This window comes from Pelodiscus sinensis, chromosome 6 (genome assembly GCF_049634645.1).
Source record: "Pelodiscus sinensis isolate JC-2024 chromosome 6, ASM4963464v1, whole genome shotgun sequence".
NCBI classification, from domain to species: domain Eukaryota; kingdom Metazoa; phylum Chordata; order Testudines; family Trionychidae; genus Pelodiscus; species Pelodiscus sinensis.
The window spans coordinates 15184635-15212048 of NC_134716.1; the positions used below are offsets into that span (position 1 = coordinate 15184635).

The following is a 27414-nucleotide window of genomic DNA, read 5'->3' on the forward strand; positions in this document are numbered from 1 at the left end:
TGCCGTTCCTGGCCAATATCTGCGGAAACTCAATTTCCATATGGGCTGCTAGCTTCCATCATTCTATCTCTGGATCCAGGAGATTAGTATGCTGCCTTCAGCCTGAAGGACCCTTACTTCCATGTAGCAATTTCTCCAGGTCCCAGGAGGTTCCTTTGTTTCATGGCAGCCTCCACCCACTACGAGTTTACTATTGTCCCCTTTGAACTGGCTACGGGATGTCCTGATTTACCGTTACCTCAATGACTGGATGGTCAAGGCCAGATCCAGGACTCAGGTCTGTCATGAGCTAGCACTTCTTCTAGACCAGGCCTGTGCAAAATATGGTCCCCGGGCCGGATGCGGCCCACCAAGCCACCAGATCTGGCCTACAGACGCTGCAGGGAGTCTTAGGTAGGCTCCCAGCTTGCCTTGCCCCACCCACAAGCTGCTCAGAAACATGGCTGCAGGGCAGTTTCACTTTAAAAACTGAGCTCAGAGGGGAGGGAGAAGCTTTAGGAGCTGCTCACACCCCCAGCACAATCCCATTGGCCGGATTCTGCCCAGAAACTGGCCGGGGGGGGGGGGGGGCTGCCTGTTTCAATAACGGGTACCCACGAAGTACATAGGGCTCATAGTTATTCACAGAGCACATGTCTGCAGCCTGTATGGGAGCAAGCAGGGAGGCTGATTCAGGAATGGGCTGCTGGCTGGTAAGTCTTCTGGCCAGACCCTGCCTCTTGCACCCCAGCCCCTCCCTTCCCCAACCCTCTGCCCTCCACTCCTGCTCCCCTACTCCACATACCCAAATCCTCTATCCCCTCCTGCACCCATGCCGCCTCCCATATCCAGCACCCCAATCTCCTGCCCCAGATCACCATCCCCTCCTGCCCTAGTTCACAACCCAAACCCTTGCACCCCCTCTTATATCCCAATTCCCTGCCCTAGGTTACAGTCCAACCTCCTGAACCACAGTCCAGTGCCCCAGGTCACAACTGCCTCCTTCACCCAAATTCTCTCCCTTATCCCAAGCTTCCTTCTACCCCCAACCTCCATCCTAAACTCTGCACCTCCACCATTAATGTCAGGGAAGAGTGTGGCCCTCGACCACTTTCCAAATTCTTGGAGTTGCCCCTTATCAAAAATTATTGCCTATCCCATTCTAGACACCTGCCTGTCACTGGGCCTTCTTGTCAACAACAAAAAGTCCAGTTCAAAGGACAGAATTTATCGGGGTGTTACTCCACTGGACCCATGCAAGAGCATTTCTGCCCTAGACAGACTGCAGGAATTGCTACACTTCATTCAGGAGGTGTTCAAGTATCTTCTGACCATGACCAGAGTTTGTCTGGCCAACTGGATTACCTCCTGTATTCATGCTATGACCTGACAAGGGGTCCCCCTGCAACACATCATTCGAGCCCATTCAGTCAGAGCCCAGGTGGTGGCAGCATCTCGTGCAAGTGCCAGTCCAGGAGATCTGTAGAGCTGAAACATTGTCCTCGGTCCACACATTTATAATTCCACTAGACCCAGGCTAGTGCAGTAGGCTAGAGACGACACTGGCTTCGGCAGAGGTGAGCTGCAGTCAATGCGGCCATGAACTCCTGACTGCCTTCATGGGTCTGCTTGGAATCACCTCCTATGGAATGGCCAAGAGCAATAACTCGAAGAAGAAATGGCAGTTCCTTTTTTTGTAACTGTGTTGCTCATGTCCATTCCACGACTCGCCCTCTTTCCTGACATCAGAGTTTCTGGGAAGAAGGATGTAGAGCAGGGAAGTGTGCAACTCCCCTTATATCGCACCAGGGAAGCACCACTCTCCTATGGATGCTGTTAAGGGAAAACTTCTGATGCCAGTGTGCATGGCAAGCATGCACACCTAATGTAGAATGAACATGAGCAGCACATTTTGAAGAACACCAGTTACAATAAAGGTAACTCTCCTTTTTTTCTCTCTCTGATCCTTTCCTGAGCCAGCATAGTTATCAAAGGCCGATGAAGAGGAGGAGTTTGGTACATGATTTAACTAGCAGCTGTAGCATCATGTAAGGACAAAAACATGGTATGCCATCTCTGTGCTGGTTGCTCATCAATAGACAACCTGGGTCTGATGTGGTTATGAAATTACGGGGGAGGGGAATTTGAATCTGTGAGGTAGTCCCAGAATTTTGAATTCTCTAGAATGTCCCCAGAATGAGTTTATCCTGTAGATACGCTGGAAGCTCTTGATGTCCACACAGTTTCAGTAAACTGCTCAATTTGTCTTTGAGTTTGTTTGCTTCCTTTACAGGTGCACTGAGCTGCAAAAATAAAAATTGAGTTATGTCTAGACTTATCTGCTTAATGTTGGAAGGAGAAGAGGCATTCATCAGAGAGAGAAAGATGAATTAACCTTTCAGAAATGTGTGTGTTCCATCTGGGAAATCATTTTAGTATTTCCTGAAAAAGATCCAAAAATGCATCATCATCATCACAAAACCAGAGACTGAGTGAAATTTCTGATGTTTATGAAATTGTGTTCTGGGATGCCTGCAGCAAACCAGAAAGTATCAACATGATTTCACAGGGCAGAACAAAGGATGCTCCTTATAGTCTGGTCCCTGGGCATATTCAGTCTGTAAATTTCTTCTTGATTCATTTTTTTTCTCTGTTACATCTTTAAACACCACCAATCATTTCTGCCATTGGCTGTTGTATATATTCCAACCCCTTCGGTAGCAACCATTCTTGATGCATTGGCTATACAATGATTGCAAATCAATACTCCGTCACAGCTTACAATTGCTGTTAAAAGGGGCCCAGGGCAGGGAACCCCAGCGGCGGGAGCAACAGAGGCCAGGAGGTGGGCCAGGGACAGCACACTGACTGGAGGCCAGAGGGCAGGAGAGGTGCCCCTGGTCTGGCAAACTCCCTTGCTCAGAATCATAAAACACTAGAACTGGAAGGGACCTCGAGAGTTCATCAAATCCAGTCCCCTGTTCTCACAGCAGGACCAAGCACTGTCTAGATCAGGGGTCTCCAACCTTTTTAACCACAAGATCACTATTTGTATTTAAGTGCAATGTAAGATCTACCTCAAACCCAAGTACCTTCGGCCCACTTCCTTCCAGTCCCTTCTTTGAGGCCTAGCCCCTGTTCTACCCCTTCTCCAAGGCCTCACCCTGCGCTCACTATCCCCTGCCTTCCCCATCCTCAGTCACATTCACCAGGTTGGGGTAGGGGGTTGGAGTGCAGACTCAGGTCTTGGGCCAAGGAGTTTGGAGTGTGGGAGGGGCTCCAGGTTTAGCCCAGGGCAGGGGATTGAGGTCCAGGAGGGGTTTCAGGGTGAAAGCTCTGGGGAGGAGTGTGGGTGCAGAGGGACTTATGTCTGTGGCAGATTGGGTGCAGGGCAAGGTCCAGAGCTGGGATGGGGTTCAGGAAGCAGGCTCTGGCTGGGCACCATTTAACTGAGACAGCTTCTGGGTGGCGGTACAGTGGGGTTAAGGCAGGGTTACTCCTGCCCTAGCCTTGCACCACTCCTGAAAGCAGCTGGCATGTACAACAATGGCTCCATGGTGCCATGTGCTGCCCTTCATCCACTGAGCCTATAGGTTCTACTGGCCACGGTTCCCTGTTTTTGATCGGCAGGAGTGGTGTCTGCAGGCAAATACAGCATGTGGAGACCCCCTCCTCTGCCTTTCTCAGGGGCTGCAAGGACATGCCAGCCACTTCCAGGAGCAGCAGATACCACACCAATAATGATTCCAGCCAGGGTTGGCCCATGACTATAGGCCGACTCGGCCGTCGCCTAGGGTGCTGCTTCAAAGGGGAGCCCTGGGTGCCCGATGATAACATCACTCCATTGATGGCCGTGCAGGCGGGGGCACCGATCGTGCGTTCTGCCTGGGGCGCCAGCTGCCGCAGCCGGCCTCAGACCGCTCCTGATTCCAGCCATGACAGGTTTGGCATTTTAGAACTCACTGCTCAAAGAATTAAATGTAAGCACAAGAGAGAAATTAAAATTATGAAATGCACAGACCAGTAAAAAACCAAAAATAACCCACATTGCAAGTAGTAAAGGAAGTAACAACCCCCCATGTACATGTTGGGTCAGTAGATGAGAGGGAAGGACTGTGTGTGTTTGTGAGAATGACAGACACATACAGCATGCGAGTGACAGAGATTTACATTGCTAAGCTCCCTCCATCTCCTTCTTTCTGTGTGGAGACAGGGTACAGAAGTGGGGGGGGGGGGGACCCAGAGGGACATCCTGACATCAACATCCCCTTTCTCCCTCCCACATCCTGCACAGCAAATAGGAACAGCATGACAGTGGGTGGAGGGGCAATTAAAGTGCCAGCAACTTGAGAGCTTCCCAGCCAAACTAGTCAGGATCATCTATCAGAGTCTCCAAGATCTAGTGGTAGATCCCGATCAACTGGTTGGTGACCACTGGTCTAGATCATCCCTGATAGATGTCAATCCAACCTTCTCTTGAATATCTCCAGGGATGGAGATTCCACAACCTCCCTAGGCAATTTATTCCGGTGTTTAATCAGTTTATTCCAGTGTTTATTCAATTTATTCCAGTGTTTTTCCTAATGTCAACCTAAACCTCCCTTGCTGCAATTTAAGCCCATTGCTTTTTGTCTTATCATCAGAGGCCAAGGAGAAAAAAAATTCTCCTTCCTCCTTGTGATACCCTTTTAGATACCTGAAAATCGCTATCATGTCCCCCCCTCAGTCTTCTCTGGTCTAAACTAAACAAGCCCAATTCTTTCGGTCTTCTTTCATAGGTCATGTTTTCTAGACCTTTAATAATTTTTGTTGCTATTCTCTGGACCTTCTCCAATTTTTTCACATCTTTCTTGACATGTGGTGCCCAGAGCCGGACACAATACTCCAACTGAGGCCTAATCAGTGCCGAGTAGTGCAGAAGAATGACTTCTCATGCCTTGCTCACAACACCCCTATTAATGCATCCCAGAATCATGTTTGCTTTTTTTGCAACAGCATCACACTGTTGACTCATATTTAGCTTGTGGTCCACTATGACCCCTACATGCCTTTTCTGCAGTACTCCATCCTAGACAGTTGCTTCCCAGTCTGTATGTGTGAAACTGAGAGTTCCTTCCTAAGAGGAGCACTTTGCATTTGTCCTTATTAAACTTTGTCCTATTTACCCCAGACCATTTCTCTAGTTTGTCCCAGATCATTTTGAATTACGAGCCTATCCTCCAAAGCACTTGCAACCCCTCCCAGCTTGGTATCATCAGCAAACTTAATAAGTATACTCTCTATGCCAATATCTAAATCATTGATGAAGATATTGAACAGAACCAGTCCCAAATAAAGATCCTTGTGGAACACCACTTGTTATGCCATTCCAGCAAGACTTTGAACCATTAACTCTCTGAGAACAGTTTTCCAGCCAGTTATGCGCCCACCTTATAGTAGACTCACGTAGTTTGTATTTCCCTAGTTTATTGATAAGAAGGTCATGTGAGACCATATCAAATGCTTTACTATAGGTATACCACATCCCCTGCTTCTTCCTTAACCACAAGACTTGTTATCTTATCAAAGAAAACAATAAGATTGGTTTGACATGATTTGTTCTTTACAAATCCATGCTGGCTACTACTTGTCACATTATTTCAGGTCCCAGGGTACCATGCCAGGAAGGTCCAACTTGTAATTTTTGTTGTCAGAAGGGTGCAGTGAAGTTTGAAAACCCCTGATCTATATAGAACTGGGATTTGGCTATCCATTTCTTATTGCTTTAGTGAGAGAGTTTGTTGTGTGAAATCAGTGATTTTTAATCAGTGGTTCAAATCCTCGGGGCCACAAGCTATGTCTAATGAATCTGCAAAAGGATGCCATTTCCATAGAAATGTGCCTTTTAACCTGTGGTCCGTAGGCCCCTGGGAGGTCCACAGACAATGTCTAATTTTGCCAAAGGCATGTTCACTGCCATCCAAAAATATTTAGGTGCCCAGAAATGCAAAAAGGTTGCCATTTCCATAGAACTGTGCCTTTTAACCTGTGGTCCATGGGTGAAAACCACTGTGTTAAAATATTTGAAGGAAGAATAATCATATTGCATTTTTTAAAACAATGCTGTGAATTTGAGAGATTATTTGGCAAGAAAAAACAGACTGCTGTGGAAAGCACCAAACAAAAGGCTCTAATTGTCTCCACATTTTATAATGGAATACTTGACATTGCTCCTACAGAAAGTCGCCTTTAGTCACATTCCTTTCTTTCAGCCCTTCCTCCCCCAAAATCACCCCATTAAAACGTGACTGAGAATAATTTATTTTATTTTCTTCATACTAATTTTTATTTCTGTTTTAGAAACCATTTTCTGATTAGTTTTCTTTCCTATTGTAAATTTTCTTTAGGGGAATGACTAGAAATAGAAAGTAAGAGTCCCCGTCTTCGTGCAAACACACATTCACACTCATCCCTCTAAAGAAAATAATCTATACCTTTAAAGTTGATATCACTCTGAGGTTAGTTGAAGTCAGTAGAACCTGTGCCTTTGCATAGGATGGAATTTACCCTTGCTTGTCTCTTTGACCATTTCTCTGATGTTAACTTCCTGGGAACAGTGTGTAGCCATTTAGAAACATCTTCTCTGGTTAAGTCTACGTCTATACTACAAAATTATTTCTAAATAATAACTCCCAAAATAACTATTTCAAAATAAATGTTATTTCTCATCACAAGCAGGGGTTATTTTGAAATAACAAACCCCTTATTTCAAAATTATTTTGAAATAATGGGCTTGCTGTGAGTGTGTGGACACTCACCTTGTTATTTCGAAATAAGGGAAGTTATTTAAAAAAAAACTCCCTAGGGTATGTCTACACTAGCTCGTTAATTCGAGCTAGGTAGGCAAATGAGGCGTTCGGGGTTGCAAATGAAGCCCGGGATTTAAATATCCTGGGCTTTATTTGCATGTTCCCATCCGGTCGCCATTTTGAAATTTCAGTAGCCCGAGGAGTAACAGTTAATTCGAACTAAGGACTTAGTTTGAATTACCGTTTAACTGCCACGTGTAGCTGCGGGCAGTTAGTCCAGACTAGTGGCATTTAAAAATGGCGACCGGATGGGAACATGCAAATAAAGCCCGCGATATTTAAATCCCGCGCTTCATTTGCAAGTTCGAATGCCTACATTAGCTTTCCTAGTTTGAACTAGGGGGCTAGTGTAGACATACCCTTAGTGTGGGCATGCCCTAAGTGATGGTAATAGTGACAGCCTAGTCTCATGTTCTGATCTCTGACTCCCATAAACATTTCCAACACCAAAACCAAACTGGTGTTAGAACAGAAGGCCATTTAAATAGGAGTGTGAAGGCAGGATTGGAACTACAGAGCAGCTTGCACCAACATGGCCAAGTAGAGGATGGAGAGAAGACGTAAGTTGGATGAGACCATGAAAATAATTTTGCAGCCAGACAAAACAACACTACATATTTTATGATACAAAATGAGAGTTTTTTTAAACTAATGTAAAGGGAAAATTCTGCCTCAGCAAAAATCGGAGACATTGTAATGCGGGCTCATGCTCCATGAATACTTCAGAGATAAAGCATTCACAGTTGTGCTTTGAAAATGCATTAACATGGGAAGTGTTTTTAAAGCCATTAGTAGATATACTGTGCATAAACTCCATATCTCATAGGCACCTCTCACGGCCTGTTAGCTGTTTCTAATGACCCCCTCACTGTTGTAGCTGTGCTCTGCTTTTCTTGAGTAGAGTTTTAAATTGTTGCTTTTTCTACTCATTATTTATCTGGGAGGGAAGAGTTTGCTTCCCTCTGATCCTGAAAAATAAGCAGATTTACTGACACCAATTCTGTGCATCTGCATAACCACCTTCTTTGTCCTCTTAAAAAATAGACAGACTGTTGGTTGATTCCTCCAGTAGTTGTGTGGAAGTAGCTGCAGAAGGAGGAATGTTTGTCTGCCACGTATTGGGCTTACAGAGACCCCATCGCTATGGTATCTAGGCTCCAAACACATAAGTTAAGCATCTGCAGATATTAACACTGCTTCAGGAAGTATCAATATCTAATCAGTTTGCTTATGGGAAATGACCAACAAGGCCTGCTGATGCCTGGATAAAGACATTGACCTTGCAACAAGAAGCTGCTAACAAGTTGTTCAATAGTTTGTTTTTCCTGAGTGTGGGGGAAGAATTTCTCAATGTGGCAGATTTTCAGAGGATGATGTACAAATGGAAAAATGAAGTTCTAGAATTTACTCTCTGAGTTTAATGTCAGTGTGTTTGGCTCCACTCAGTGGAGATGAGTAAGAATGCAAACTGCACTGGAAGGGCTTGTAGCAGCACTGAGCCACTTCAATGACCATTCATTGTTTTAACAATATTGTCTGGAAAAATCGAGTTTTATAAACTCTCACAGCACTTCCTAGTACACATCTGAGAGTTAACAGAACTGATCTGTATTTTCAGCTGCTTTTTCCTCATCAAGAAATAGTGTTTTGTTGTCCTTTAAAATAAAAATTAAAAACCCAGATGATGTTGAATTCCCAAGTCCTAAAATCCTTCTACCAGGAAACCGGGTTTAGTAAGCGTGCACTATATTAATATGCAATAAATTACTTACGATTGTGTGTCTGCTGATAGAAATTCCTGTTGACCTTTCAAAGTAGCAAGATTATAGGGATCACTTGTGTATGAGAAAGCAAACAACTATACAGATGTATAGTACATTGCATTTAATGTTGCTTTTAAGTTTTCATTGTTCTGGAGGGAAAACCTGAGGAATAAGGTTTATTTAAAAAATGCAATTTTGTTTATGAAAATGTTCATGAAACATTCACCCTATTTTTTAACCACCCCTAAAAATGATGGCAAAACAGCTTACCATTCTGTTCTCTGCTAGTTGTCTTTTGCTTTTAAGCAGCCTTGAATGACAGCATTCCATACTGTATGTAGTGTAGTTGTAGCTGTGTTGGTCCCAGGATACTAGAGGCATGAAATAGGTGAGTTAATATCTTTTATTGGATCAACTAATGTAAAGTAATTTCTACCATGGAGGAAGGTACTCAAGCTAAAATCTTTAGATTGTATGGTCTGTTAGCAGAGTTAGGGTGCCATGCATTTAGCTTGTACATATAAAATATTAAATACAGCACAGCTTCCCAACATCATCTTACAGCAGACAGGATGACGTTTATTTACATTTCAATTTCTTTACACTGTGGTTAGAGTCAACCAGAAGCCCAGAAGCACCTTTGAGAGCTGCGAGCACATTTCAGAGAGGTCCGCCAAGCCAAACCAGTGTTAGATTCAGAGGCCTATGGCAGATAGCCAAAGTCTCACTACATAGATTAGTGAGTTACAAGATCAAGAATACATATTCCTGCGCCTCCACAAATATAATCTATGCTATCATGTGCCGAAAGTGTCCGTCTGCTATGTACATTGGACAAACGTCTCAGACACTTCGCCACAGAATCAATGCCCACAAAACAGACATTAGACAGGATCACAAAGAAAAAACAGTTGCTTGTCATTTCAACCAGAAAGGACACAGTCTTAATGACCTGCTAACCTGCATCCTACTTCAGAAGACATTCAAATCTGCACTTGAAAGGGAATCCTCTGAACTGGCATTCATGCTAAAATTCGACACTCTCCGCACCTGACTTAACAAAGACCCCGGCTATCTTACACATTACAAAGATAGCTTCCCCAATTATCACCTCTAATACTATTAACTCACAGACATTTCCCCTTCCCCACCTCTAATATCATTAACTCACTGGCATTCACCTTCCTTCCCCCCCCCCCCCCCCACATCCCCCTTCTGTTCTGTAATGTGATTTGTCCTTTTCATGTGTGTTCATTTTTTTAAATTGTATCCTTTGGTATATATGGTTGTGACTATTTTCTTCCACTATTTGATCTGAGGAAGTGGGTCTGGCCCACGAAAGCTCATCATCTAATAAACCATCTTGTTAGTCTTTAAAGTGCTACATAGTCCTGTATTTTGTTACATAGATTTGGGATGTCAACGTGTCTACACGATTAACCATTAAGCCTTGGCTTATTGTTTAATCTTGTCAACTACACGCACTCTGTATCGTAGGCACCAAGGGGTGCGGAGTGGGAGTCAGTGCCAATGAGGAGTTAGCTGAAAGCAGGTTCCCCACAAGCACCGGATCTGCCTCACCCCTCTCCCATGTGCTGCTGCCTCAGATAGAGAAACAGCAGTGCAGAGGGTGAGGGGGGACAGGCTGGAGCCAATACTCACGGGAAGCCAGCTTTCAAGGAGGCTCCCCATACCTGCTGGTTCCACAGACCTGCATCCTAAAGAGGCAGCGAGGGGGGTAGGCAGGAACTGGTGCTGGGGGGAACCGGCTTTTAAGCGGTGCCCTCCAGCACCAGCTCCTCAGTGCCGCCTTCTCCTCCCCCACTGCGCGCTGCTGCCACTCTATGGGGGTATGTCTACACTACAAAGTTAGTTCGAACTAACGGACGTTAGTTCGAACTAACTTTCATAGGCGCTACGCTAGCGCTCCGCTAGTTCGAATTTAATTCGAACTAGCGGAGCGCTTAGTTCAAACTAGGAAAACCTCATTTTACGAGGATTAAGCCTAGTTCGAACTAGCTAGTTCGAATTAAGGGGAGTGTAGCCCCTTAATTCGAACTAGTGGGAGGCTAGCCCTCCCCAGCTTGCCCTGGTGGCCACTCTGGCCAACACCAGGGAAACTCTATGCCCCCCTCCCGGCCCCGGACCCCTTAAAGGGGCACGGGCTGGCTACGGTGCCCGTGCCAGGTGCAAGCCTGCCAGCACCCAGCCAGCAGACCCTGCACCTGGCACGGATCGAGCCACCCACCCAATGCTCCCCAGCCCTCCCCCTCTTCCCGGGACTAGGCTGGCAGCTCCCGGGAGCTTGCCCGAGACCGCAAGACCTCGTCCACGATCTCCGCACTACACACAGGAAAGTGGCCGGCTAGGGCAGGAGAGCTGCCAGCCTGGCCACCCAGGAGCAGGTGTGCAAGAGAATCAAGGGGGTCCACTGAGACCCCCGACCCTGAGCCCTGAGCTTACAATGGCCGTCCTGCGTCAGACCAAAGGTCCATCTAGCCCAGTAGCCTGTCTGCCGACAGTGGCCAACCCTAGGGACCCTGGAGGGGATGGACCGAAGACAGTGACCAAGCCATTTGTCTCGTGCCATCCCTCTCCAGCCTTCCACAAACTTTGGGCTGGGACACCACTCCTACCCCCTGGCTAAGACCACTCCATGGACCCAACCTCCATGACTTGATCTCACTTCCCTTTAAACTCTGTTCTAGTTCTAGCCTTCACAGCCTCCTGCAGCAAGGAGTTCCACAGGTTGACTCTTTGCTTTGTGAAGAACAACTTTCTGTTACTAGTTTGAAGCCCGCTACCCATTCCTTTCCTTTGGTGCCCTCTAGTCCTTCTTTATGGGAACTAATGAAGAACTTTTCTGTATGCACCCTCTCCACCCAACTCCTGCTTTTAGAGACCTCTATCCTGTCCCCCCTCCGTCTCGTCTTTTCTAACCTGAAAAGTCCCAGTCTCTTTAGCCTCTCTTCATATGGGACCTGTTCCCAACCCCTGGTCATTTTAGTTGCCCTCCCCTCTCCCACCCTCTCTCTTCCCCTCTCCCACCTCCTTTTCCCAGTCTCCCCCAGTTTTGTTCAATAGAGACAGATTCCATTTTTGAACACAATTGTCCTTTATTTTGTATATCAAGAAGAGGGGCTAGGGAAGGGTAAGTGGAAGGAGGTGAGGGAGGAATGGGGTACGCGCCCCCAATGGGGAGGACTGGGCTGTCTCTGCGGGCTTCTGGGGGTGGAAGCTCTCCTGCAGCCCCCCAATTGCCCCCTCTTCCCAGATGGCAGCCTGCGGCAAGTGCAGCCGGTCTGATGGCCGAGTGCTGTGATGTGCCCAGTGTGGGTACTCCGGGCAATCCAAGCCAGGACTGCTTTGCACGCGGGGCACCCCTGAGAACTGTCTGTCCGGGGTGGGGGTCAGGACCCTTTAAGCACAGCCCTCGGCTAGCCCGAGACAGCATCTTCACGCTCTAAGTTCTCCTCTGATGCCCTGCCGGCACTGCTTCCGGCCATCCTTAAGCCTGGTTCAGGGTCCACTTAATGTGGACATGCTAGTTCGAATTAGCAAAACGCTAATTCGAACTAGTTTTTTAGTCTGGATCCGTTAGTTCGAATTAGCTTAGTTCGAATTAACTAATTCGAACTAACTTAGTTCGAATTAACGTTGTAGTGTAGACGTACCCTGGGTTACTGCCAAGGACTAGCCTCTGTCCTTGGGGAACTTGGACCTGTTCCTGCACAGGCACCAGGTTCAAGTATTTCCATACCTCGACAACTGGCTGATCAAGGATTGCTCCAGGACCCAAGTGGAGGCCTCACCTCAGTCATCAGCACCACCTTCGACAGTCGGGGTCTTCTCATGAATGAAGTAAAATCTACTCTGACCTCCATCCAGAGAATAGAGTTTGTAGGGGCAGTACTGGACTCCACCCAGGCCAGAGCATTCCTGCAGGAAGTGAGGTTTCAGACCCTCACCAAGATTATTCACATCCTCAGTTTCCTATCACCATGGCAAAGAACTGCCTGAAACTTCTGGGGCACTTGACAGCCTGTATCTATGTGATACAACCTCTTCAGGCTTGGCTGGCTTCAGCATACCAACCAGTATGATGGTTTGGACAGGTTTGTAACCTACCACACCTTACAGCAATACTTAACAGGGCACTGTGTGTTAGTTATGACAGACAATGCAATGGCAGTGTTCTGTATTAACAAATGGGGGTGCATGCGCCTCTCTCCTATGCCAGGGAGTTTTAATGCTCTGAGTTTTAATGTTCTTTGTGGAGCATTCCATATACCTGCAAGCCATATACCTACCTTCCCACAGTGCAGAATGTGCTAATGGACCACCGTAGCAGGTCCTTTCATGGCCATGAGTGGTTGCTTCACCCGGAAGTAACGAATTCAGTCTTCCAAAGGTGAGGTAGATAGACCTATTTGCCATTCAGCACAACAGGAAGTGCTAGCAGTTCTGCTCCTTCCAAAATCACAGCCCAGGCTCCGCAACAGATGCATTCCTCCTACACTGGGGAGGCCACATCCTGTACTCTTTTCCACCAATCCCACTTGTCCGCAAGGTACTCCTCAAGATATGAAGGAATTGAGCTTAGGTCATTTTGATAGCATCAGTTTAGCCCCATCAACAATGGTACACCTCCCTACTTGATATGTGGACACGTCAATGGAGGCTCCGGTCCCACTTCCACTCTTTCTAGACCTTCGCACACAAAATAAAAATCAGTCAGGGGACACACACAAGAAGAAACAACAACAAATCCTCACTGACATGCCCCCCCTCCCCCCGCCCAATTGCGAAGGAGAAAGACACTCTCCACATTCCCCCTCACGCACCAGGCCCTAGTGGAGCCCAGACTAGCAGATTTTGTGTGCTCCAGCTACGCAGGATGGTGGTGGAGGAGTGGCGAGGCTGGAGTGCCAGAGCAGGCTCCCCCCAATGCTGGGGTGAGCTCTGTGTCTCAAGGGCCAGATCCAGGCAAGCCAGGTGCTGCCTCTGGCCCCCAAGCCTTAGGTTCCCCACCTCTGGGCTACAGCATCCAGACCTCACAGTGTGGAAGCTCCATAGCTGAATCCATTGACGCTCTCATGCGCTGACCAGGTTAGAGAAGTTCACCTTGTCAGTAGTAAACGTTCCATGAGAGCCACCTACTTCAACAACTGGAAGAGATTTTCAGTTTGGTCAGCACCACACAGCTTGCCCCCCTAGCTGGATTCGGTGCCTTCAATTCTAGCCTACCTCTTCTACCTCAAACAACAAGGACTTTCAATCTTTTCCATAAGGGTTCACTTAGCCTCCATATCAGTTTTCCAACTGAGTGCATATGGACACTTGGTGTTTGCAGACGCCATAGTCAGCCAATTCTTAAAAGGCTTTGATAGACTCTACAGGCAGTCCCCGGGTTACGTACAAGATAGGGACTGTAGGTTTGTTCTTAAGTTGAATTTGTATGTAAGTCGGAACTGGTACATATTGTAGGGGAAACTCTAGCCAAACATTTGTTTTAGTTTTGGATAGCATAATGAAAGGTTAACTCCCCTCTAATGTTCGTTTTGCTGTCTGTTCCCCTGTTCAGAAGATTTCACATCTATTTCTGTCCCTGTGACAAACTCAGGACTAAAGGAGTAACTCATCAAATACCAAACAGCTCTGCACCATGCTTTGAGCTAATAGCTTTATTTCCACACACCACCCAGGGTTCTAGGAGGAGGGTCCTTTTTTTGCTAACACAATGAGGCCAGCACTTTGTTTGTTTTGGTGGAGTCTTTGTTTGCCCAGGGAGCCCAGCATGTATAGAGGGGAGGAGGGGCAGAGAGGCTGCTTTTGTCTGCTGTTCGGCAGCCTGTTGCTCAGGGGAGGGGGCAGCCTGTTGCTGGCAGGGGGGGAGGGGGGAGGCGTGCAGGATGCGAGGCTGCGGGGGGGGGGGGGGCAGCGGGCGTGGGGAGGCACTTTTCCTCTGCCCGGCAGCTCTGCGGGATCCCTGTCCCTGTGGCCAGCTGCTGCAGGCAGAGGCCAGTTGGAGCCGGCCGAAGAGGAGGAGGAGGTGGATTCTAGGACCCAGGTGAGCGAGCCCCGGGGACGCTGCTGCGCTCCGGGAGCCCGGCATGTATAGGGGGAGGAGGGGCAGAGAGGCTGCTTTTGTCTGTTCGGCAGCCTGTTGCTCAGGGGAGGGGGCAGCCTGTTGCTGGCAGGGGGAGGCACTTTTCCTCTGCCCGGCAGCTCTGCGGGACCCCAGTCGGAGCCGGCCCGAGGAGGAGGAGGATCCTAGGACCCAGGTGAGCGAGCCCCGGGAATGCTGCTGCGCATGTGCGGGAGTTGCCTCACTCCGTTCGTATCTAGGGATCCGACGTAAGTCGGATCCACGTAAGTCGGGGACTGCCTGTATCTTAAGGTTCTCCAACTGGTCTCCCCTGAGACCTCAACCTAGTCCTTTCCAGGCTGAAAAGTCTGCCATTGGAACCATTGGTCATGTGCCCCCTGCTCTACTTTTCTTACAGGGTAGCATTCCTGATAGCAGAGGGAGTCCAAGTTTAGCGCCCTAACATCGGAGCCCCCTATACAGTATCACATAAGGACAAGCTGCAGCTCCGACTGCACCCAGCCTTCCCCTGAAGATGGTGTTGCATTTCCACGTGAACCAGGACATCTTCCTCCCACTTTTTTACCCCAATCCGTACTCTAGTGCTTGAAAGCAAAGACTGTTTTCCCTTGACGTGTAGGACTCCTGCTTTTTACATTGATAGGAAGTCGCTACAGTTGTTTCTAGTAGTGGCTGATAGAATGAAATGTCAACCCATGTTGTCTCAACACATCATATCATGGGTAAGTATCCTGCGTCCAGGAATGCTACAACCTCACAGGAGCGCCTCCACCTCCGCTCACTGTACACTTCACCAGCGGTCAGGCCTCATCTACAGTCTTCCTGTCCCAGATCCCTGCTCAGGAGAACCTGGTCTTTATATGCACCTTTGCCGCACACTATGCAATCACACACCAGGCTAGGAACAATGCAGCATTTGGATGAGCAGTGCGCCAATCAGAGCAAGACTTTGACCGCACTAACTGAACTTGGGCTTGTGAGTCACCTGACTGGAATGTACATGAACAAATTCTCAGAGAAGAAAAAACAATAATTCACTGTAGTGGGGGGGCAAGGCCACCCACCACCCCCAAGGAGGGAATCCCCCTCCGGGAGCCATTTTGGGCACAGCCTAGCCCCTCCCTATCACCTGACCAGAAGTCAGTGGGCGGGGCTAGGACTATAAAGAGCCAGGCTGAGAGCTCAGTCTGGGCCCAACCTCAGTGGGAGACGGGCCTGCCCAGAGCTCCCTGCCCCAGAGACCTGGTTCAGCCCACTAACCAGCCAGCCCTCTGACTCACCGGAGACCTACCTGAGAGGGAGACTGGGGCGGGGGCTGGGCCTGCAGGAAAGGACCCCAAAGATCTGACTGAACCCGAGGCCCTGCTGGAGCCCCGACGCCCGCCTGTACCCCGGGTCCGTGTGTGCCTGCCGAACTGACAGGCCCCACCGGCCGTACCTGAGAGCCAGGAGGACCTGACTTACCAGTGGGACCTCCCTGAACCCTGGTGCCAGCCAGCACCCCAAGCCCTGAGAGCCTGCCAGAGCTGCTGGATGAGCAGGACCCCCAAGGGCCAGCCTAGACAACCCTGCCTGCTGCAGAGCCAGAGGACCTGGAAGCCACTGAGGCCTGGATCAGGCCGCTGGGACTTCTACCGGAGGAGAACCTCCTTAACTCCCCAGGGGACCTGCCAGAGGATCAGATACCAGCTGAGGGGGAGAAAGGAAGTGGCCCAGGGAATAGCTCGGGCTGGTAAAAGCCCATGGCTAGCGCTAGGAAGCCCTAGGAAGGCCAGGCGCCGGAACATTTGCCTCCCCTCTCAGCCTGACGCAAGGCCGGGCCCCTGGACTAATTGCCTCTCACCCCAACCTGGCGGAAGGTCGGGAGTTGAACTTTGGGACTAGAGACTTGGGGGACTATTTTTTAAGAGGCTGTGCAGTGGGGCGGACGCGCCGCCCACTGGCCCGGAGGCGGAGAAACCCCTCCAGGAGGCCTGCCGGCCCAAACTCACCTTCCTGTAACCGTTGTTCTTCAAGATATGTTGTTCCTCTCCATTCCAATACCCATCCTCCTTCCCCTCTGTCAGAGTAGCAGGCAAGAAAAACTAAAGAGGGGGTCAGTCGAAACACCTCTAATATATTGACTGCCATGAAGGTGCCATTCCAGGGGGCACCCAGTCTTACCCTACGACTAGCTGCTAGAGGAAAAAATCTAGCTACCAAGCATGTATTAATCAATATTCTTTGATAACTATCTGTGCATTACACTATATACTTTAGCAGTCATGATCACTTAGATCCTAGTTACATATGTATAAACCAGTCATATCATGTGTTATTAAACTGCCAGCCAATGTGGCTAGTTAGTGATCTGAACCTCAGCTTTGGAAAGGCTATTTTCTCTGGCCACTCAAATTCTGATCTCAGTGGCATTTGCTCAGTCCTTGATATTTCAGAAGTAGATTAGTTGGGGACCCTGCAGCTCATTTACTATGTATTATGACATAGAGATACAATAAAATGGACCTGTGATCACACATGGGGTTTTTTTTTATGAAACTTACAATCTGAAATTCTGTGCATTTTTTATATGAACGCTGAAGATCCTGCGGCAGTTTTAATAAGTAATACATGTTGAACCTGGTCCGGCAACATCCATCATCCGGCAGGACCATGGATGTTCCAGGACCAGAAAGTCCTGGTAGATGGCTGGAGGCTGGGTCCCCGCTGCTGGGCTTCCCAGTGTACTGCAGCTAGGGAGTAAGGTACAACCCAGTGGGGATGCCCTGTGGGCCCAGGAGGTTGGCACTCCACAGCAGGGTCAGGAGCTCAGCACACTATAGCAGGCTGCCCAGCGGAGCCAGGAGCTCAGTGTGCAGGGAGCTGGGCTGCCTAGCATAGCAGGAAGGGAGGTGGGGGGTTTGGCAGGGCAGAGTGAGGCTGGTGGCAAGAAGGAGCCAGGCAGGAAAGTCCAGACGCAAACTTCATGGCTTGGATCCATCTCTATAATGGACTGAACCAAATCCCACATCAGAACATTGCTGATGTGTGAGAAATTTCCCAGATTCAATTCTGAACCCAAACTCTGCAGCTCCAGCTTAAATCTAAGAGGATCTAATATTTGTGTCTCAGGGTGTGGTAATTAGCTAGAATATTTACCTTTAATATTTCAGAACTGATGATTCTTCCACTTGCTTTCAAGTTCAATGACAAATTGGAATTGCATTTTTTACATTAATTTAAAATGCTTCCAGCATGATAGCTGAAGAGGACTTTTGCGGGTGATTTATCTCCTTTATGTAGGATAGAGTGCCATTTAGCTGGCACAGTTAGGGAATTAAGATGGCATTAAAGATGTCAGAAATGATAAAAGATTTTATGCTAATTTCCAATTACATGCACTGTCCTTGAAGATGACAAAGAATAGCACAGACACGTGACATATGAAGCTACATGGCTCTCTCTGGTGTGATGAAATGTTCAAATAATAAATGGGCAGAGGCTATGAGCATATTGTAAAACTGGTGACCTTTTGATTTTTAATTCCCTCTTTTGCTTTACAGAAAGAGATGACAACCAGGATGTGTCGCTAAAGAGCCAACTGGCGAACATAAGAGAAATACCGTTTCCGCCTTATTGCAGAGCTAGAGGTCATGGGAGGCCTCCTGGGCTGAATCTGCCTGTTAATTACCACCCGTGAGAAAGTTAGGGACAGAAGGTTACTTTCACAGATGCTTCCCAACATTATGTATGCTCTTAACTCTAAATATGCTGCTAGGAACCTCCTCTGAATGATATGGACTACCAAGTGAGAGAGGAATGACTTGGCATTTTTTTCTGGTTCCTGATCTATTGAGGAGGAATTCTTCAGTCACAAAGACGTTCCATGTTCCTATTGTTCAAGCTTTATTGCAGTTCAGGTTTTTAGCCTGACTTGTGTATTTGTACTTTGGAAATGAACCTGTATTGTTAGCTGGAAAGATTTTGTGTATTTTGATTTTGTGTACTTTGTTTTCCAAGTTCAGCACAATATTAAGTCCCTGGAAACTCATCAAGATTTTTGCATGGAGCCTTCTATGCCTACATTGGGGTCTAGCTACCAGCCAAGGTTTGTGGGTAAATGTTCCAAAATGCCACTGAGCCTCAGCATCCATAAGAACGAAGGTTCTTTCTCTAGCACACCTAGCAGTGTGTCCTTTGTGTATTTTCTTGGTTCAGCTCTCAGGTGACAGTGGGCCAGATTATGATCCCAGCTACATCAGTGTAAACCCAGACTAACCTCAGTGATTTCAACGGAGTTGCCCTGGAGTTAAACCAGCGTGATTGACAGCAGTCTGGCCCAGTATCTGTACAAAGAAGGATGGTGGTAATTAGAGTTGAACTAAATGTCCTATATGCTGTGTTTGGTGCATATATTTAACTTTTCCCTTCTGTTTTTTTGCCCTGTCCTATTTCTTTTTCCACCAACCTCATTCTTTTCCAGATGAAGATATTCCTTTTGTTGGGAAAAAGGGGTAAATTAATGAAGAATTGTAAGTGTGAAGGTGAGGTCAAAACCATAATGCATGATTGTACTGTATGCAAATAGTGTCTTATAAGACAGCCTGTCTTCCATACTAGAAAGATATTGTATAACAGTTCTCAGCATACAGTCTAATTTAAATCAATGAACTCAAGTTATTCATCGTAAACTCATTAATTCATGTACAGTGTGCTATGGTGATGGGCCCACTACAAATATTTTAATAGTGTTTACTGAGAGAAGATCTCTAGAGACCCAGTTTAATTAGTGGAAAATATATAGAACAGTGCCATATATTCTATGCCTTCTAAGGAATTTGGCATGTTGTGTTATCAAAATGATTCTCCTCAAATCATGCTAAATTAGTAGTTTTTCCCTATCTTTAGAATTATGCAAATACATGTTGAACCTCTCTAGTCCAGCACCAGCAGGACCTGACCAGTGCCGAACCAGAGAATTTGCCAAACCACAGGCAGTCATGTTGTCTAGCAGCATTTCTAACACTTCCACTGCTTAGGGTAACTTACAGCACAGAACACTGAGAGCCAGGACTGGTGGCTACAAGCAGCAGGAAATTTGGCCACACCCATGATAAATGAACATCCAGCTTAGTCAAATCATGCTGGACCACTGATATTGCTGAACCAGAGAGTGCCAGACTAGATAGGTTCAACCCGTAGTGTTAGCCCTTGCCTTCAAGGAATGTTCAACTTTCAGTTTGTTACATTGAACTAAAGTGCTCTTTCCCCTTTCACAGCTCTTCTGCAACCAGATTACCTCTTTAATGCACTAAGGGACATGATCTTCTTAATATTAATTTGGCTGGTGCTTAACCACTGCCTAGTCATGGGACTCAATGCTACAAAATATCACTGAGGCCAAGAATTTCACAGGATTGTTGCAAAGGTGAATGATAATTATCCATCACCTGGTTTCTTGTACCTTAGTCTGAACTATCTAATTCTAGCCGCAGTTGGAGACATAACTGCTGGTCTGGTGTGGCAAATCCTGTATTTCTAATTTCTAACATTTTGAAGGGCTAAAACAAATGGCAGGTTACTACTGATATTTCCACAGCTTTGCAATATGCAATGAAAGTTTATATAAAGAAGATGCAAATCTGTGGAATCTATATGCAAAAAAATCAAACCATGGCTAGATAAAATTGAAAAGCTTAACATTTTATCTACAAAATCATGTTCATTCTACTTTTCACTAAAGCCACTTACTAATATACTGTTTGGGTGTAATTAACATAGTGTAACTCTAAAATGTGCAGGAATTTGTTCCCTGTTATCTTGGTTAATATTTTCGTGATTGTGATAATTTCACCAAATTTGAAAAACTGTTTTAATTGTTTTTTAATTGGGTCTCAGTTCAATTTAATAACTATTGTGCTCTCCCTAATGGCTGCTGTAGATTCTGCAGCAGAGAGGCCCCAGAGACATCATGGCTGTCTCAGCCAGCATTCCAATGGCATGACACTACAAGAGTCCAGGAGCAGCCCCAGCCATTGAAAGATGGAGTGTGTACTTGCCTCCTGTGGTCGTTGATATAGAAAAGGGGTGTAAACATGGACCCAGACTTGGCCCATCCTGTTTGGGCACAGTTCTGCTGCTGCTGCTGCTGTTAGTCTTATCCTTGTGCTGAGGTCTGATCCCTGTACAGAGGTACAAGAAGTAAGGAATGGCTCTGAGTTCCTTCCTCTTTGCGCTCATGTGCAGGGCTAAGTGCAGTCTGGCCCAGTGAGCAGTTATGAAATGGGCATCTCATAGCTGCCCAAGCAAGTTTATTATTACAAAAAGTCTATGAAAACCTCAGTCCCTAAAGCTAATATGCTAGGACATAATGAAATGCATGTCATTGCACCACTGTGATGTATCTGTCATTGACTCTAGCCAAATATTTCCCAACAAGAATTGCAAGAGTCCTCTGTCTTTCTGAAGATAATATACGTGATTAATTCAGCACTGGCCTAGGTGCTTCAAACAGTGTGGCATGGCTCATTTTCCTCCTTCCTCATCTCTGTGACTCTTAACAGCCCAATAATGACAATGTGTAGAGTATTGTCGGATTTACAAGTCTAAAATTAATTCTGGCATGAGAAAGCAGAGAGTCAGGGTCCTGTAAACATGAGTCCAGCTTTTAATTTCACCCTTGACAATACATCATGAGAGATAAATATAGTCTTATTTCAGTTGCTAATCACTTGCCCTGTTTTATACAGACACATCAGCATACTAAACAAGAGAGTGACTAAAATGGATGAAAATCTTACTAATTTCAATGGATGAAAATCTTACTACCCCATTTAACATAAGAGAGGAAGTCCATCCACTAGATTGCTATGGAGAATTCTTAACTTTCTTGTGGCCTTTTGTATAGTTCAGCTTCAAATATGTGTGTGCTTCTGGGGGTTTTTGCCATTAACTCCTTAAATCCTTCATTTGGGTTATAGCCATTGTGTCTTCTGTTTCTTGCCTTCTAAAAAAGGGATTGATCTTTATTCCGGTGCTTACCTAATCTTAATGCTAAAGATAGCAGTCAGTTTCAGGGGAATCCAAGAAGAAAAACCTGCTTTTGTTGATCAAGAACATTGCTGGCTTTATGCCAGAATTTGGGATGTTGCTGTGTAACCAAAACTGCCCCAGAACCAACACTGATGAGGAATTTTGGGAATTGCTGTTCTTGTGGGTGCACTGCTCTTTGATGCACATAATACAATGGGGTCATATGCCAAACTCCTCCTTTGGTTCTTACTCCGGGAAAAGTTCCATTGACCTTCAGTGGGAGTTTTCCCTTAGTGACAGCTAAGAGCCATATCATGGGCGCCCATGAGCAAGTGGCGAAACTGCATGTAGGAAACTTGAGTTTCTTTCCAAGTTATCCCGCTGTAGGCAGCAAGTCTTACATAATGTGGGATGTGCAGTGATATGTGATGTGAGCCCACAAAGACTTAAAGAGAGCTTGTACATTCATGCAAAACCCAGTGCCCATATATTGCCATGATTATCTTATTTGGGGAAATTCCTATGGCTTGGAGCAGGGGTGGGCAATCATTTTTGATGGGGTGGCCATTCTAAGAAGTTGGTAAGTGGTCAAGGTCTGCACTCTTCCATGATATTAATGGAGGAGATGTGGGGCCTGGGATGGAGGTGGGGTGCAGAAGGAAGCTTTGGATAAGGGATTGGGATGCAGGAGAGAGGCTGAGATTTGGGAATAAGTTTGGGTGAGGGATGGGGCTGTGACTTGGAACAGGAGACTGGGGTGCAGGAAGGGGTCCAGGAGGAGGTATGGATGCAGGAGAGGATTCTGATCTGAAACAGGTATGTAGGAAGGGGTGCAGGATCTGGGAGGGGATTGTGACCTGGGGCAGGAGTGCAGGAGAAGGTGCGGGGATTGGGATGCAAGGCCTGGGAGGGGGTTGTGTCCTGGAGGAGAGGCATAGGAGAGGGTGCAGAGTGTGGGAGGGGGTATGGGTGCAGGAGGAAGGGTGCAGTGGATTTAGGCTACATGGATTTAGGGCTGCAGGGGAGGGAGGGGCTGGGATACCAGAGGCAGGCTGTGGCCGGGAGGTGCTTACTTAGGTAGCTTCTTGCCAGCAGCCCTGCCCAGCAAGTTCTTCAGCCAGGCAGAGGTCATGTGTGCTGCTCTGAACACTGCAAGCCCATGGGGAAGGAGTACTTCACATGCTGCCTGATCTCCCGCCAATGGGAGCTGTAAGATTATGCTGGCGGGGAGGAGGGGGCGCAGCATGTGAATCCTCTGCCCCTTTCCCCTGGGCTCACAGCATTCAGAAAGCTGCTTGCAGCATGTGGGGGCAGGGCAGGCAGGGATTCGGGCTGAGGCTCCTACTGAGCCTGGAGGTTGGATCTGGTGGTTTGGCAGTCCAGATCCAGCCTGCAGGCCGTATTTGGCCTGCTCCTGGTTTGGAGGGTGCTACTGCCAGGAATTTCTTCCCCAGCTGCATCCAGCTATGCTTCCCAAAATCAAGTAGCCTCAGTTCCTGGCCTTTGGCAACATTTAGCTCCAAGAGCTTGGTTTTTGTTCCTTTCATTCCCTCCAATGAGGAGAAGAAGGTGAGGGCTGCATGTGAGAACTACAGAATAAGATCTAATGTGTATAAAATAGGAATATAGGTATGCTGCCGCATAAGTGCTTTAGGAATGGGACAATGTTATGGGTATTGCGCAATACTTAGCAAGCTGTCAGTATATCTGTAGGAAGGGAGATCTTTAGAATGGGTTTTTCCTGGGTACAGCAAGCCAAAAGTGGCCTCTGAATCATAACCTTGTAGTTTTATTCTTCTAAATTTAGTGGATCGAATTTGATCTTTTGTTTTTCATCATGAGAGAACAGCAGGCAACGCTATTTGAAAGTTAGCCAAACAAAGTTGAAGCTTTGAAATGGGGTGGTTGTTTCTTTTCTGTGTAACAGATTTTTCTGGTTTTAAATGAATATATTATAATAAAACTTTAATAAAATATTCTCCCATTGAAGAAATGAATTAGTCAGCTGAGCTTCTGTGTTCACAATTTTTGTTTTTTTTCCCCAGTGATTAGATAGAGGATTTTTTTGGTCATTTTTAATGAAGATGCTCTTTTTTAACAAATTATTCCTTTTTTCCTTCCATGCATCAGTGCTGTTCATTATGTTAATTTTTAGCAATGTTCAAGACATTTTTAGTTCTATTTGTGATTAAATGAAGGGTTCAGTTGTATGAAAAAAGACTCCGACACTAACTGTTCAAGTCATATTAAAAAAAAAAGGGTAAAATGGAAGACTACTTGTCAGATCAATCCTAGTGTATGAACCTAAGGAATTCAAACATCACAAATAAAAGATACATAACCCTGCTTAAGTGACCTCTAATTATTTTGTCTGTAACTATTTTGCAAGAAAGGTTCACATCCTTTATACAGTAAGCTAAATCCCTCAAGAACACAGGAATGGAATGTGGAAAAGACCTAGTGGATTACTGAGTCAGTCCTGCTGCATATAAGTCCCTGAGAACTGATACAATACTTGTGACTATGGGCTGGATTCTGCTCCTTATGGAAAGCATTAGCCCCAGTGTATTATGGGTTGTATTGTAGCTTTGTGATCTGCCAATGGAAAGGGCAACTTGCTGCACTTCACCTGGTGCAGCCCATATTCAGCCTCTCAGCCTTTGAAGACCCTGCCTCAGTCCACTGCTTCTCTGGAAAAGTCTCTTCGGGTATGTCTACACTACAAAGTTAATTCGAACTAACAGACGTTAGTTTGAATTAACTTTGATAGGCGCTACACATACAAACCGCTAGTTCGAACTTAATTCGAACTAGCAGAGTACTTAATTCGAACTAGGTAAACCTCATTCTACGAGGACTAACGCCTAGTTCGAATTAAGTAGTTCGAATTAAGGGTTGTGTAGCCCCTTAATTCAAACTAGTGGGAGGCTAGCCCTTCCCAGCTTGCCCTGGTGGCCACTCTGGGCACCATCAGGGAAACTTGTCTGCCCCCCTCCCGGCCCCGGAGCCCTTAAAGGAGCATGGTCTGGCTACTGTGCCCGTGCCAGGTGCAAGCCTGCAGGCACCCATTCAGCAGACCCTGCACCTGGCATGGCACGAGCCAGCCACCCGCTGCCACCCAGCCCTCCTCCTCTTCCCGGTACCAGGCTGCCCGGGGCCGCAAGAGGCAGGCGCCCGTCTGGTCTAGTGCGGAGATCGTGGACCTCGTCCAGGTTTGGGGGAAAGCCTCCAATGTCCACGACCTCCGCACTAGGCACAGGAAAGTGGCCGTCTAGGGCAGGAGAGCTGCCAGCCTGGCCACCCAGGAGCAGGTTTGTATGAAAATCAAGGTGGTCCAGTGAGACCCCCGACCCTGAGCCCTGAGCTTAGAACATAAGAACATAAGAATGGCCGTACTGGGTCAGACCAAAGGTCCATCTAGCCCAATAGCCTGTCTGCTGACAGCGGCCAACACTAGGGACCCTGGAGAGGATGGACCGAAACAATGACCAAGCCATTTGTCTCGTGCCATCCATCTCCAGCCTTCCACAAACAGAGGCCAGGGACACCATTTCTACCCCCTGGCTAATACCACTCCATAGACCCAACCTCCATGACTTTATCTAACTTCTCTTTAAACTCTGTTATAGTTCTAGCCTTCACAGCCTCCTGCAGCAAGGAGTTCCACAGGTTGACTATTTGCTTTGTGAAGAAGAACTTTCTGTTATTAGTTTGAAGCCTGCTACCCTTTCATTTCATTTGGTGTCCTCTACTCCTTCTATTATGGGAACTAATGAAGAACTTTTCTTTATGCACCCTCTCCACACCAGTCATGCTTTTATAGACCTCTATCATATCCCCCCTCGGTCTCCTCTTTTCTAAGCTGAGAAGTCCCAATCTCTTTAGCCTCTCTTCGTATGGGACCTGTTCCAAACCCCTGATCATTTTAGTTGCCCTTCCCTCTCGCACCCTCTCTCTTTCCCTCTCCCAGTCTCCCCGAGTTTTGTTCAATAAAGAGAGTTTCTATTTTTGAACACACGTGTCCTTTATTTTGTACATCTGGAAGGGGGGCTAGGGAAGGGTAAGTGGAAGGAGGTGAGGGAGGAATGGGGTATGAGCCCCCGATGGGGAGGACTGGGCTGGCTCTGCGGGCTCCTCGGGGTGAAAGCTCTCCTGCAGCCCCCCGATTGACCCCCGCCCCCCGGATGGCAGCCTGCGGCAAGTGCAGCCGGGCTGATGGCCGAGTGCTGTGATGTGCTGAGTGTGGGCATTCAGGGCACTCCAAGCCAGGACTGCTTTGCTGTCCCTCATCGAGTTAGACAAGCGAGCGGGGAACCCCTGAGAACTCTGTCCGGGGTGGTGGTCAGGTCCCTTTAAGCACAGCCCTCGGCTAGCCTGAGGCAGCAGCTCCACACTCTTAATTCCTAATCTGATGCCCTGCTGGCACTGCTTCCGGCCATCCTTAACCTCGGTTCAGGGTCCACTCAATGTGGACATGCTAGTTCGAATTAGCAAAATGCTAATTCGAACTAGTTTTTAGGTCTAGATGCACTAGTTCGAATTAGCTTAGTTCGAATTAACTAATTCGAATTAAGTTAGTTCGAATTAGTGCTGTAGTGTAGACATACCCAGAGGCTTGATTTATACCTTACACACGATCTTTTCAATAATGAAACCACAAAAAGCAATTCTTTACATAACTACAGTAAATCCAGAGCAACAAATGGGGGTTGATGTGTTAGAGGAGAATGGTACAATGAAGGGTAAACATCAAGGACCAGATGCTCAGCTAGTATAATTGGAGCTATGCCCATATTAGAGCGATAGACCCTATAAACATAGGTACATTTTGTGGAAATTCTCCGCACTGTATCATTACAAATGGAGAAAAATCCTTTTTTATATCCATATTAGGCACCTTCTGCATCTCTCATACTATATAATCAGATATAGAATCTGGCTTAGTCATTAGGGTATAGCAAACAGGAGCAATCTTGTATGATAGCAAGAGAATATACCCTAGATTTTCATATGATTATGGAAAATCAAATGCTGTCTCCCAAGAGTTGAATTAATGAAGTGGTTTTTACACACGTCTAATCGTCCTGAGATATACTGTATTCTGTAATGTTTGGACTGCTGGCTAGCCAAAAAGAACATTTCTTTTTGTGATGGCTTGGAGTCAGTGCTTTGCAATTCCTTTAGAAGAAGGCTCTATTTCAGTTTATTTGATCTTGATATTTTTGAGAAAAGAGAATCTTGGTTTTGTACCTACATGGAAAACCTTCCTCACATAAGGCAGAGCCTCAGCTGAAGTAAATGTTCACAGCTGCAAATGGATCCAGGAGCTGCTCCTATGGTTCCAAATAGGCTGAATTGGGATTTCAGTGATGTAGAGGCCCATAGATCCACAAAGCTATGGTGGTGCCTTAGTTCCATTTTAGGCACCATTGTGATCAACAAAACTCTTGCTCGACTGCCACCTAATCAAGTAGGTTCCTAAACTCAATTTACACCTAAGTTTTTCCCTTTGGGCTTCCACTCTGCAGCCTCATTTAAGGTGCCTATTTCCTGCGTAAGTATGAACAGTGATAGGTCTCCAGATGCCCATCTTTCACCTAAGCCCCAGAACAAGTCACAAACTGGAAAACATAGGTACATAGCAGCCCAAGCCTCTGGCCACACTTACCAGGTTGGGGCCCTCAGGCAAGTTTACATAAAACAA

The 27414-nt window shown here is 46.7% G+C and overlaps 1 protein-coding gene across 3 annotated transcripts in view; it reads left to right on the forward strand.

Annotated features, from left to right (window-relative positions):
* The window catches only part of MOB3B (MOB kinase activator 3B), a 129543-nt gene extending 105487 nt beyond the window's left edge, over window positions 1-24056 (forward strand). For all 3 annotated transcript variants that reach the window (XM_006127251.4, XM_025186766.2, XM_006127252.4), the window contains one exon: window positions 18242-24056. In XM_006127251.4, the coding sequence (XP_006127313.1) occupies window positions 18242-18271 (30 nt within the window). In that variant the 3' untranslated portion in view covers window positions 18272-24056. The remainder of the gene's footprint in view (window positions 1-18241) is intronic.
* Window positions 24057-27414: the final 3358 nt, after the last annotated feature.